This window comes from Marmota marmota, unplaced genomic scaffold (assembly GCF_001458135.2).
Source record: "Marmota marmota marmota unplaced genomic scaffold, marMar, whole genome shotgun sequence".
Lineage (NCBI taxonomy): Eukaryota > Metazoa > Chordata > Mammalia > Rodentia > Sciuridae > Marmota > Marmota marmota.
This window is the reverse complement of record NW_026000026.1, coordinates 49,948,368-49,959,687: the sequence shown is the minus strand read 5'-3', so window position 1 is coordinate 49,959,687 and position 11,320 is coordinate 49,948,368. Positions and strand designations below refer to the sequence as shown.

The following is an 11,320-nucleotide window of genomic DNA, read 5'->3' as shown; positions in this document are numbered from 1 at the left end:
GAGAGAGAGAGAGAGAGAGAGAGAGAGAGAGAGAGAGAGAGAGATTGAGAGAGAGAGAGAGAGAGAACGTGCTGATCCCTTTTATTGGGAGAAGCTATTCAAATGAGGCAAGGGGTCAGGTTTTAGGGGGCTGAGTCTATCTTCATGATGTCCACTGTCAGCAGGTTGACACATATTTTTCTTTTAATGCTAGATTTTAAAAGCAGAATACATACATATTTTAAGAATATTTTCTGCCTTTTAAAATTTAAATGTGCTGCCTATGGTAACCATGTGCTTTTCACTTAAATCTTTTACCCCAGCCTTGTCCTCAAAAGGATTATTTTGTCTAAGAATTACTGAAGCATTGCAACAATTGGCATTCCTATGGTGTTTTGCAACATACTTTGCATGCAGCACTTCACTTAATTATGTCAATGCTTCCTTGGCAAACAGATCTCTGATTTAACATTTTGTTTTCTTCCATTATCTTCTCTGAAGCTATATGAGCAAGCTTTCAGAGTATATCACATGTTAGTACAAATGGACTGGGCATCTGCAAAATGCCCACATAGGGTCTTGTGACACATTTTATGTTCAAAAACGCCTCTCAGATCTCCTTTTGGGGAAATATTCCCATATACTTTTATATTTCAATAAGGTAAAAATATTTCAGTAAGGTAGACAAAGAGCCCCACCAGAAGGAAGTTTCTGTATTAGTCAAGACTTTTTGTCTAAAAATTTGGCTCCTCATCATATTCCCTTTTCATGATACAAATTTAGTGGATTAAATAGGACAAGCTCAGTAATGTTTAACCAAGTATCCTGAGCTTCAATTAAAATGCTAACATGACACCTGGTGGTAGACCAAGCTCCAAAGTCAGGGGCAGGGAATCAGGCTAGATTCTATTAGCCTTAACTGTAACGTGTCATGATTATTTGCTTCATTATTTATTTAGGAGAGAAGAATATTGTTACAAACATTAAGCAGCCTGTGTCCTAGACTAAGGAAACTTAGCTGTCATTGGGCAGAATATTAACTACATAAGGTTTTAAAAAATAAATACTTTAGATACCAGGTTTCTAAAAACCATATAGTAATTTAAGCTTCTAAAACACTATATACTAGCATACTAATTTAAGCAAATAACATATTTACTTTCTTACCTGAAGTTGAATAACTACATTTAGCATATAAACTTTAAATTTATGTTATTTTTTTAAACATATAATTTTTTTGTTAAAATTCCTTAATATAATTAGGCAAATCACAATGTATAAAATGTTATAAACATGGATAAAACATTTTAGACAAAATAAAGTATAACGACTCCAGGTACTTCTAAAGGTTTACTCTTTATAAGTTTTAAAAATTGATCTCTTCACAATTATATAGAAAAACAAGCAACTCACTAATTTTCCTTTATTTTTTTTTCCTAGCAGTATATCCCAATTCATTTGGAAAAGAACATTTAATTAGTTCTTTGACACAAATGACTTTGCTGCATGATTCAAAATTGAGAAGGAAGATAAATTAACCTTAATAAGGGTAAATTATAAATTACCCTTAATGATAAGATAGATAATGTTTGATTTAGGTAAGAAAAGCTCAAGAGACTACCTTTAGTCTTTTCCTGTTATCACACTTGACTTAATATTTTATTTATCTATATAATATTTGAATGTTTTCATGTATATAAATATATTAATATTTGCATATAAACTGGCATATCCAGAAAACATCTCTGTTCTTGAACATCATTAACAAAAGGGGTACACTTTTCATTTAACAGAAGTTTATTCCATCACATGATAAATATTAGTATATTTTGCCACAGATTTTTAGTTAAAATATTTATCATCTACTAATCTATCAATTTATGAATTTTGACATTCTCTAAAAATAATTCAAACACAGCCCAATTCTAATTATTTTATTGTTAAATAAGCTATCAGCTTTTTAGGTTAGTTGTTCTTTCCCCCACTTAATGCTGGCAGTACCTGTCATGCTTTCTACTTTTTGTTACTCATATCTACTGATTCCCATATTTCTGCAATTCTTCCATGCGTACAATGCCTTTTGTTACTGCTACCAATAAGCTAAGGTCTGGAAAAGGAAATAGTCAACCCTGAAAAGATTTCTAATAGGGACATTGTATGAAGCACCATGGAATACATACATCTGTGTATTAGGGAAAGGATTTATTCCAGAGGGATGAGGTTGTCAAGGAGACCCGCCTCCAGATCATCAGGGTGTTAAACCTGTGCTGTTCAACACAATAGCCACTAGTCACAAATGACTATTTAAATTTAAATTTTCATGAAAAATTTTAAAAACTCAGCTTCTCAGTTGTGTTAGCCATATTTCAAGGGCTCATCAACAACCTGTAGCTAGGAGCTACCGTATTGGACAGTATAAAACATTTTCACCCATCACAGAAAGCTCTAAGGGAGAGTACTATGTTAAACTATTTTGAATATGAATTTGTACTATTTCAGAGAAAAAGTATTAAAAATTATAATATTAAAATTAAAAGGTATATTTATTTATTCATTTAACAAATATCTGTTAAAACTAGTGTTATGTCAGTGATTGTGTTGGGCAATGTTCAAAAAGATACTCACTGCTCTCTGAGAGCTTGTTTCACTACAAATCTATCTGTATTTTCCTCCATAAAAAGACTGGCTTATGAAAGTTGACACAACACAATTCCAGTCAAAGAGATGTAGAGGAAAACATTGTGGGTGGCTTTCAGGGAAGATCTCACTGCTTTTAAAACAGTGCTTCTCCGTTGGTACGCCTGGACATTGTTAGTGTGATGCTTACATTACTGCAACCAACTCAAGACCATGTAGGGACAAGGCTCAGGGGAAAAAAACGTTTTTGGGGAACGCAAAACAGAAATATGAGAAGAGGCTGGGCTCCTAATGACACTATCAAGGTATTAAACCAGGAACCTTAAATCTGTTTTAACCTTTTAGTTGTTTTCTATTATTTGCAGCCAAAGTCATGCTAAACAATACCCTATACAAATGTAACAACCAAACATCTGTATGTCATGTCAGAATTAAAACTATGTTCTCTGACTTCTTCAACTGTAGTCTTTTTTTACTAAACATATTTTTCTATTTAAGAATATTATTTTTCTATTCTAAGCATATTTTTATCCATTTAATAGAATGCAAATGTTTTGATAATTTACTCATCACATTTATAATATCTACTTTAGGACATCAATTTGATGTTTCTGTAAGAACTTGATAGAAAATTTTAGAAGATTTTATCTTATTTTTAAAAACAATTTTGAAGTAAATATGTGACATTTGGCAATGTTATTTTTTTTTCTTTTGGAAAAACTTTTAGAATCTTAGTTTGTAAAACAAAAAGTGCAATCTGAATATTCTTGCAGTTTTTATAAGCACTGAACAAAAAAAAAATTATGTTGCTTCAAAGGACTTTGGGTTGTGTTAATTTACTTAACCTATAAGCCTTATATTTAGCATTTTATAAACAGTTATTTGCAGTGAACTTGAAACTGTGTTGGCATTTATATATAGCATAATATATTTAGTAGCCTATAAAAAGTTAAGTAAAAGTTAAGTCAATTAAAAAGGAAAGCTTTTGTTTGCATTAAAGGATTTCTCTACCTTAAGAGAACAAAATAAAAGTTAAATACATATGAGGCCTGGCCCAGCTCTGCCTCTGCTTAAAACCACTGTAAACATGGGAGACTTACTGCAAGCACATCAAAATCACCTCACATATTCACTGATGTTAAAACATGGAATATGGAATACTGTAGGTTCTCTTTGAGAATATAAGACTATGGATGGGGCTTATGTTAAAATCAGGACACACACAATCCAAAGGCTGTCTTTGATAGTATACTATCAGAGCAGGGCACAATGAAGGAGGTTTCTTTGACATTATCATCCAAATAGTAATGTGTGCCCAAACCACACTGAAGTTCCTGAATAATTACATGAAAACATATTGCATAATCATAGGAAGATGGCTTTAAGTTGTATTTCTTCCATGTTGTTTTGTGGCTAAGTTCCATAAAGCTATATTTCAAGGCGCACAGTACTCGTTTTCTCATTCTCTCTTCCTATCCATCTCACCTCAAGGAATGACCCTAGTTTAAATTTCTGGCATTTTGTAAATGGTTAAGTCTTGGTATATGCCTCTTTCATCTTTCTAAACTGAGGATTGCTAAGCATTTTGGCTTCTGTGCCTACTTTACACATTGATTGTTTTGGTTGTTCTGCTTTCGCATAGAGCTACAAAATAGATTAATTTTGATCTACTATGATTAAAACAAGGAAAGGTTAAATTCCTTTCTAACTATATATTACTATATTTCATAAAAAGAATTAGTTAATTGCTATAAAATTTAGAGGGATATTCAATAGGACCTGACCCAAATTATAGCATAGATAAGACATAACATTCTCTTTTCTGGTTCCTGGGGCCCAACAGAGGACAGGCTTTCTCCTCCCACAAACCCCTTTGCAAAGCTAAAATTAAAGCACAAAGACAGGACTTTAAGTGTCATTATTGACAGATCATGCAAATTACAGAACAATGTGTCATGGACAAGGGGGGAAAACCAAGAATTTCAAATTACTGAAATTAATTCCAACTTGAAAGTAATAAATGCAGATACTGATGCTTTGGTGTTTGTTGATTGTCAAATACATCAGCAAATATATATTGCCTTTTCTAGAGTAAGCTACAGAAAAGAAAGATTTATTAACAATTCTCCCAGGAAAAATGTTATAGTCCTGCTAGTTTCCATAAAATCAGGATGACTTTCGCTGTTTAATTTTAAAAACTCTTTGCTTTGATGATCAATATTTGAAACACAACAAGAAAATTTTGTGGGTCATAAAAAAACTTGAATTTTATATCTATGGAGAAATGTAAAATGACAGGATTTTTATTTCAATATTGTACCTTTCAATTTCATTTCATCAGCCTATGAAATTTCTTTGCTTTATAAATTGATTGGCATTAAAGTAAAATGGTATTTCTTACCTATTTTGGAACTATAATGGACAAAGAAGAATCTATTAAGTAAGAAATTATAAAATTTATGAAAGACATTACTAAGAATAAGAAATTACTAGCTGAGTGTGGGCATGCCTGTAATCCCAGTGGCTCAGGAGGCTGAGGCAGGAAGATCATGAGTTCAAAGTCAGTCTCAGCAACAGCAAGGTGCTAAGCAACTCAGTGAGACCTTATCTTCTCTAAATAAAACACAAAATAGGGCTGGGGTAACCCCCTAAAAAAATAATAAGAAATTATTAACTTTTGCTATTGAATCTAAATTAGGTTCATAATTAAGATACATTAAGGAAAATTTGTAGCTATATAAAATCAAATTATATTGGAAATATTTTAGCAACTGAACTAAGAACAGTAATTAATTGCTTGACTCTGTCTCCAGAAAAACTAAATGACAATTACATTTACAGACAAAACATCATCAAAGCAGAATATCAGAAATGTCTGATTCAATATATTTCCCACCTTATTAAGTAGATATCATTTAAAATCATATATCATCGCGGGGATATTGAGGTATGCGGAAACTAAGTAATTTACTCAAGGTTTCACACTCACTAATGGAAGATCAAGTATTTGAAACCAGACATTCTGGCTTCAGGTTTTGTATTTTAAACCATTACCCTACACCTAGTTCTCTGCAGAATAAACATGTTGTTCACAGAAAGAGTTGTGGAGCTTTAAAAAGTGAATTAAGGCACAGAAGTACTGAAGATGGGGGACAGAAATATATAGTAAGGAATTCTCAGACTTCCAACCATATAATTAATATAGTAGGTGAGAATAATTCTATTGATTAGTTTGACAGGTACTAATACAATTTAAGTTCCTATTAATGCCCAAAATGGGGCTTGGATATGGAAAGTGATAGATGACTTTTAAAATAATTTCTATTTTTTTAATTAGTTATACATAACAGTATGTACTTTGACACATCATATATAATGCAATATAATTTCACATTCTTCTGGTTATACATGATGTAGAATCCCACCAGTTGTGTAATTTTATATGTACATAGGGTAATAATGATAGATGATTTTTTAATACAGTTTTTGCCATATTTAAAATGGTTAAGCTGTAGAATACAAATCAACCAATGAGTAGGGTTGTTTTTTTTTTAACTATTGCAAATACAAAATTCTTTGTCTGTATTATCTCAAATAATCCTGACATTCTATCTCACAGAACCTGCCCTTTAAACCAGCAAATTATAACCTTTCTTACTCTCTAGCTTCTCATACTGCATTATATATTCCTTAGGAGTTGGGACTAAGTCCTATACTTTTTACTCTGTCTTTAGTATAAGTGGCCCTCCATAAATATCTATTGTGTGAATTAATGAATAAAACAAACAGGAAAACCACAGGAAATGATTAATTATATTCATATCTTGCATATATTAAAGAACCATAGAGTGGCAGGGAGGGAGGAAAGGAGGAGAGAAGTGCTGGGGAGTGATATTGGTCAAGTTATATTGTTTAATTGTGTGCACATACAAATATGTAACAACAAATATCTCCATCAACATGTACTACTATGATGCACCAATAAAAAATGTGGAAAATATTTTTTAAATTACCAATCCACGTATGTAAAGCATGAATGGTTCTCACAGATAAAATATTGAATGGGAAAAGTCAAAGCCAAACTGAACTATACGGTTTCATTTGTATAAAGTACAAAGACAAGTGAACCGAATATACACTATTTAAACTCAGAAATAAGTGTAGTAAATATTTTTTCTAAATATCAATTGACGTTGTTTTTTGGGGAAAAAACTATGAAAAAACAGACCTTCATTCTCGCAATTATTTAAAATTATTGACTTGAAAACACTATCACTGACCTGATATACATATAAATCCGGAAGAGAAAAAGGCTTCATTGTATGAAGACAAGTTGTCAATCTGGGCGTAGGCAGCATACAGGGACGTGTGTGAACAGGCACATTCCACGTAATCTGCAGTGTCCTCAACCACTTTGCAAAACTGACTGTCAGACAACCAGCTGGAACAAAACACAATAGTCACTATTCCTCTTTCGTCAGTACTTAAGATGTTGAAATGTCTTTTGAAGAAAAAATTACTTGCTGAACTTAAGTGTTCTTTACTCAAGACCTAAGCAGACCACGTTTTGAAGAAGGAACACCAAAGGGAACATCTTGTCCAGGATGTGAGCCAACAAATTCCACCAGACACCTTAAGAAACAGTCTAAATACAACCACACCTGCCACAGCATTCCCAGTACCAAAGAAGCTGGTCTTCCGACAGTAATACCGGTCCCTGCCTATAAATGTAAGACAGACCCACTCTTCTCTATCACTCTAAAATCCTAACAGATAACATAGCCATGATATGTGTAGTTCTTGCCCTTACACATGATTTCACAAGTTCTGGTAATTTGAACCACATAATTTACTTGTATGCTTTTCTAAGATTCCTTCCTCACCTTTTTTAAAAAAAAATTTTTTTTGGAGCCAATTATATATGTTTTCCAATGTACTTCAAATGCTTCACTCTATAAATTTTGGCTCATTTTGCATTCCTCAGAGATTACAGATTTATGCTCCCTTCCCTTTTAATGCATCTTGAGTCTATTACTTTTCTAAGGACATATAACTTCATAACCTAAACTGTGGATTTGAGCTTGAAACTTTTCATTTGGGCTTGAAACCTTCATTTCTAATTATACATTGAGGACTGCAGACTATGTAATGATGCTCCTTGACATATGATGGGGTTAACTCCTGATAAACCCATCATAAGTCTACAGTATTACAAGCTACAACTGCACTTAACCTATACAACCTCCTGCATATCATAGCTTAGCTACACAGTGCACCCTCATAATCATGCAGCTGACCAGGAACCGTGGCTTAGTGTTGCAGCTCAGCATTATGAAACAGTATCATGCCACATACCATCAATAAGGAAAAAGAGCAAAATTCAAAATTTGAGTATGAATTCTACTGAATGTATATCACTTCTGCTCTATTCTAAAATAGAAGAATACTAAGTTGAACCATCTTAAGCCAGGGACCATCTGCATTAGGTTTGAGATATGCCTTCAGGCATAGGAATTTCACTTCAAAATGTTTTTTCACAGAGAAAGAAAGAGATTAACCAAAATTTTGCTGTTTTAGCAGACGGTTGCCCAACAAACATTAAATTTAGTTATAATTTTAGCTTTTATGGCTAAAACTCAATAATAAACACAATCCTAGACCTTCTCAGCCAGCATTGCCTGGCCCTGCACCATTGATTGAGATCTGAGTGATAGTAACTACTCAGAAACTTGTGACCTTAGGTCAAGAGAAAAGAAATAATTGCTTTTCTTCCCATTCCTATACCTGGCTTTAATCCTAAAATATATCCAACACGTTTGGACTAGAATTATAAATCCTGCTGTTCCCTCTAAACATAGAGTGTCAGCTCCTGAACCACAAGCCCAGGTGAAAGGAAGACAAATAATGAATTTCCTTCCTTTCCAGCAAACTAACTAATGACTTCAGAAAAGTTATCTGAATTGAGCAGGACTCATGTCACAACCTACAAAAGGAGCAATAATAAATAAATAAATAATGTGCTACACACAGTTAAATCACTTGGCTGAGCCTGCCATCTGAACAATGCTAGATCATTCCCTATGCTCCTCTGTCTTATTGTAGAGATTATTCTGTAGTGTTAGGTCACTGAGTGCCATCTCTATATCCAGTTAAAAAAAAATAGGTTTAATGGTGCTGGTATGTGGAAGGACTAAACTCTAATCTTCAAAAGTTGTTAATAAGTACCTTGCTGTAGCCTGATTCCAAAGGAGACAGAGAGATGTCCGAGGAACAATTCTAGGCTCAGCAGCATAAATCCTGTAGAGAACTTCATTATTGTTAGTCAGGAGTTGTGAACTCTGATCTTTCACACTCAAAGACAATACCTGTAATAACAAAAGGAACAGAAAATTCAATGACATTTTCGAATCAATGTTAAGAATGAATTTCCCATATTAAACTATATTTTATTTTCATAATAGCTCTCTGTTTTCTTCCAGTATTAATAGAGAGCTCACTTATCAATGCAGGATATCTGACTGGTCTTCCATCATGCACATTCTACCTCTGCTTCATTCATTCAGTGATATTCAGCTAACAGTACTCACTTTAACTATAATTTGCCAACTTTCTCAAGAGTGAGGTACACAATTGGATATTAGAGAAAGCTATATTTTGTTACTTTCCATATGTGTGTGTGTGTATATATATATATATCTTATACAACTCATATATTGAGTAAAATAACTCAATAAAACAGGAAAGAAACATTTCCAACTATTTTGAAACTAAACATTCTATAAATGGTTCACGAACATGAAAGACTTCTTATATTAATTCACCACATATAGTATCTGCCAAAACTCTGATCAAAGAGATGTATTCTGATCAGATGTCTGCTAAAGAAAACATGAGATTCTAACCACATAATTTTTAAAATGATAGATTACCTTGTTTTTCAGGGCAGGAAGATTGTTACCAGTTATAAACCACTGCTGACTGCTATACTCTGTAAACTGGACTAATTTACATGAATTTTTCCCAGCCATTATTTGTGCATCTGAGACATCCAATAACTTCTCTGGAATTCTAATATAATCCCCTTCCTTTCCTTCAAACTTGTGCCCATTGATTTGCTGAGGATACCAGTGAAGAGCCAGTATTGACAAGTATGGGCAACTGTCAAGGATGGTTTTGCTTCTGCAAGAAAAAATAAATAAAAAAGATTCTGCTAAAATGGCAAGTATTTACAACCATATATCCACTTAAATGCATTACATTGGGATTCTGCTCTTTATACATAACAATGACATTACCAGCCCAGGAGCACTAGGTAAAATCTGCTTTCAGTTCCTTTATGGTTAACTGTTATGAACTTTTCCACAAAACTTTCCACATCCTCTTGACTAATCCTCCCTGTAACCTAAAATAAGGTTTTTTTGTTTTTTTTTTTTAAAGCTGGTTAATGGATATCAAGATACAATCTATGGCTGTAAAATGTACTTTTCTGTGTTCGTCACATCAGTATTGGTGGAACAGGGTAAGAAAATGGTATCCCCACTAAACTGAAGCACTGTTTGATTCAAGAACATCTTAAACCTTAGCTATATCAAGAGCCATGTTTCACCTAGAGGGTACCTCATGCCTTTCTAACCCATAAGAGCATTTGAACTAATATAACCATTTGGTAAGAAAAACGGCTCTGAAGAGTGGGATTTATTCATTTAATAGTTCAGATTTGAAGATCTCCTAGGTATGATAAGATCCTGTGTGCAATGAAATTACTTTCAAACCTCAATATGTGCCGAAATCACTTGGAACTTGGCTTAAAATATAGCTATCTAGTTTATACTCAGACTTACTAACTCAGAAATCTTACTCACAAGAGGGGGTTGGCAGTCCTAGGAATCTGGATTTGTAACCAGTCACCCAGAGAATCTGTTGCAACCTGTGAACCCATTATCATTGCAAACAATGAAGAGAAACAAAGATAAATCATATCTGAAACATGCCTTAAAAATTATAGAGAACACCAGGTCATTAGTATAAGATTTATGCATTAAGTGTTTAAGTTACATGGACTACAACAGATGTAGAGTATATATAATTAGACCATTGATCTAAATGATACCTTGCCAAGACACTCTAAGCTAGTAAATGAAGAGAATTTTAAATGAAAGATTTGAGAAACAAAAAGAAAGAGCAAAGGATAACTTTTTCCTCTAACTATACACCCTTCTCTAAAAAAAAAACTTTTCCACAGCTTCAATGACCACAATTGAATCTGCACCTTCAATTATCTATACCTAACCCACCATTTATCCAGAGCTCTAGGTCCCAGTGTCAAGTGTTCTATGAAAACACTTCAATTTCCATGGGCCACACATGCCTCCACACAACTTGTCAAAAATCCAATACAGTCTCCCCACTCAGCTTCCTAAATCATCATTGGGACTCCCCGCCTAATAGCTGCCACTACAGAACCCGTGACCAGGCCACAAAGCAACTAAGACCAATGAAGTCCACCCCCATAGCTGCACAGACACATTTTAGGCTCCTCGACCTGTAATCTACTGAGATTCTGACCAGTCAACACTACCATAGATTCTTCTATCTTGGCAAACCAACATTATATCACAATTATATCACAATGACTCTCCCCACCCTTGATAAAAACCAACTCTTCTTGGCACCTAACCATTTATATTGATGCCCTTCAAATGCA

At 33.6% G+C, this 11,320-nt stretch overlaps 1 protein-coding gene across 2 annotated transcripts in view; it reads right to left on the bottom strand.

Moving 5' to 3' along the window:
* Adgrv1 (adhesion G protein-coupled receptor V1) overlaps positions 1–11,320 on the bottom strand; it is a 548,667-nt gene that overhangs the window by 289,597 nt on the left and 247,750 nt on the right. For both annotated transcript variants that reach the window (XM_048811397.1, XM_048811398.1), the window contains 3 exons: positions 9,546–9,795; positions 8,842–8,981; positions 6,897–7,057 (listed from right to left, as the gene is read on the bottom strand). In XM_048811397.1, the coding sequence (XP_048667354.1) occupies positions 6,897–7,057; positions 8,842–8,981; positions 9,546–9,795 (551 nt within the window). The remainder of the gene's footprint in view (positions 1–6,896; positions 7,058–8,841; positions 8,982–9,545; positions 9,796–11,320) is intronic.